This window comes from Anarrhichthys ocellatus, unplaced genomic scaffold (genome assembly GCF_004355925.1).
Source record: "Anarrhichthys ocellatus isolate YVR2014 unplaced genomic scaffold, GSC_Weel_1.0 scaffold7299, whole genome shotgun sequence".
Lineage (NCBI taxonomy): Eukaryota > Metazoa > Chordata > Actinopteri > Perciformes > Anarhichadidae > Anarrhichthys > Anarrhichthys ocellatus.
This window is the reverse complement of record NW_022287273.1, coordinates 1-2,354: the sequence shown is the minus strand read 5'-3', so window position 1 is coordinate 2,354 and position 2,354 is coordinate 1. Positions and strand designations below refer to the sequence as shown.

At 36.5% G+C, this 2,354-nt stretch overlaps 1 protein-coding gene across 1 annotated transcript; it reads right to left on the bottom strand.

Annotated features, from left to right (window-relative positions):
• Positions 1 to 1,114: 1,114 nt before the first annotated feature.
• Positions 1,115 to 1,566, bottom strand: LOC116380461 (type-3 ice-structuring protein 1.5). The gene is made up of 2 exons (XM_031842376.1): positions 1,492 to 1,566; positions 1,115 to 1,309 (listed from the first exon to the last, which is right to left on the bottom strand). The coding sequence occupies exons 1-2, from the start codon at positions 1,561 to 1,563 to the stop codon at positions 1,115 to 1,117; spliced, it is 267 nt and encodes an 88-aa protein (XP_031698236.1). The 5' UTR covers positions 1,564 to 1,566.
• Positions 1,567 to 2,354: the final 788 nt, after the last annotated feature.

Sequence of the window (2,354 nt, the reverse complement as noted above, 5' to 3'; positions counted from 1 at the left end):
CGAGAGTGAGGGATATGAAGCACCTGTCTGAGAAATGGATATATAGTTATAAATAAATAATTTTATAAAAATATATATATACATCCATAGATAACTCTGTCAAGCTAGCCATATTCAGCAAAGTGAACATCCTTTCTTCTACAGTTGTCCTCAGTCTCATCTGCTTAACTTGGTCATGGAGGCATCAACATTTAATTGAGATGGTAAATTAACAGTGAAAACTCATCATAGCTTAATTTAACATCAGTATTCATAATTACACTTCATGTTTACTTCTCCTGATCTTTACCTCCTATAACAAGGTCCATAGGGGCATCTCAATAAATAAACACGTTATTATATTATATTATACATATATGTGTTTGTGTTTTATATTATACTAAATATTATAATATGATATATTTATTATACTGAATATTATTATGTGATATATATATTATTATATTATACCAAATTGCCTGTGAGGGTGACAAAAATAAGATGTCCTGACGTGTTTGTCAAAGTGTTATTTACTGCTTTTTTTCATGTTGGAATAAATGTTAAATATTTAACTGCAAAGTAGTAATGCGTGTTTGATACCTTACTTTTTTGCATTAAATCATACTGGGGTGTTTGCTGAAATTGATTGGATGTGGCACACACTCACTTCCACAAATAAAATGAGAATATTTTCAATGCAGAACATCTGTATGGAGCACTTTAGATTCACACAGTTCACCTGATCAATCAAGTATAAATATGTCCAGATCAAAAACAATGTGCACTCACCAAGTCAATGCACAGACAATATCAGTGTGTGGTATGTTATTTCACAGAAACTAACTGCACATCTAAAAATAATAAACCTACCATGAGAAGGAGAGTACAAAGTGAATGTGGCATACACAGAGTGAGTCGATCCGAGCAGCAAAGCCATGAAGCAAAGACAAGGAAGAACCTCAGGCAGGAAATTTGGGCAAAATGTTATTTATAGGCTTTATCTTTTCAGAACATCAAATCTCAACATAGCCTCCACAGGTTTTGACACTTGGGTTTGTGACAAAAACAAGGTTAATTGTGAGAGGGGGCATTTCTTCTTTTGGTTTTGGGAAGAAACTCCTTGGCACCCTCAGAACTACTTTGCCGCGCGGTATGTTTTCATCATGTTTGGCATGATGGTTTCGTCCTTAGCCACTGCCCTGTTCACTTGCTTTCCCACTATTTGGGACATCTCCTCGAACGGGATGCCCATTGGGTTGACCACCTTCCCCTTCATCATCGCCGGAGTCAGGGCAGTATTTATGGGGATCAGCTGGCTGGCCACCACGGACTGACCGTTGAAGAATGGAAAATAAAAGGTCAGACATTATTATTGTTCTCATGGCAGAGTTGGAAAAAAAACAATTCAAAAATGTTTTCTTAAAGGTTCTCTGTCTTTCTAAACAGAAAACTATTGAATTTTACTGTGGCTCACATTTTTAAATATTTTTTTGTGGAGCAAGAATATCTCACCTGGTTGGCTGAACTCATGTGGTCGACACAAAGGAGGACGAAAAGCAAACCGGTTAAAATAACTGACTTCATAGCTGTGGCTGAGACTTCTGACAGGACAGGTCCATGTGCTGCATCTAATATACAGTATGTGGGAGGACTTAACCGGCATATCCCGTTTCCTATTGGCCTGAAAGTAGGTCACTGTGTCACACCTCCTTATGTCAATTGTAATGGAAATTTTATATTCTTATAAGTAAAGCATAACTTGTTTTTGTGCAAACTATCACAAGCTTGACAACGGTTCTAATAGATATACAATATTTGGGGTAAAAAGCAAGCTGAGACAGGGGAAAAACTCTCCCAATGCGCCATCCCAAAATCATATGAGAAAAGACAAAATAGATGCCTCTAATGAAGCTCTAGTGCAAGTTCAGTCAAGAAGACTATATTCTTGCATGCCTAAGCCCGTGGTTTAGTTCTCATACATCTGCCAATCACTCCTCACGCATGCACACTTGTTGTTTGGGGCTGTTGATCATGATATCAACTGTCTAGATCGGCTGGTCTCTTCTATCCAACAGCAAAATGTCCCGATGACATTGTTAGCTATTGGAAAAATACAGAATGATGTGTGCAAATTGACCAGCAATCAATTTCAGCAAACACCCCAGTATGATTTAATGCAAAAAAGTAAGGTATCAAACACGCATTACCACTTTGCAGTTAAATATTTAACATTTATTCCAACACGAAGAAAAGCAGTAAATAACACTTTGACAAACACGTCAGGACATCTTATTTTTGTCACCCTCACAGGCAATTCGGTATAATATAATAATATATATATATCACATAATAATATTCAGTATAATAAATATATC

Bases quoted from the DNA above. Each gene is read 5' to 3' on its own strand.
- LOC116380461 (XM_031842376.1), bottom strand. From the start codon at position 1,563: ATGAAGTCAGTTATTTTAACCGGTTTGCTTTTCGTCCTCCTTTGTGTC. The intron at 1,310-1,491 runs GTGAGATATTCT...TTCAACGGTCAG, and splicing joins ACATGAGTTCAGCCAACCAG to TCCGTGGTGGCCAGCCAGCT.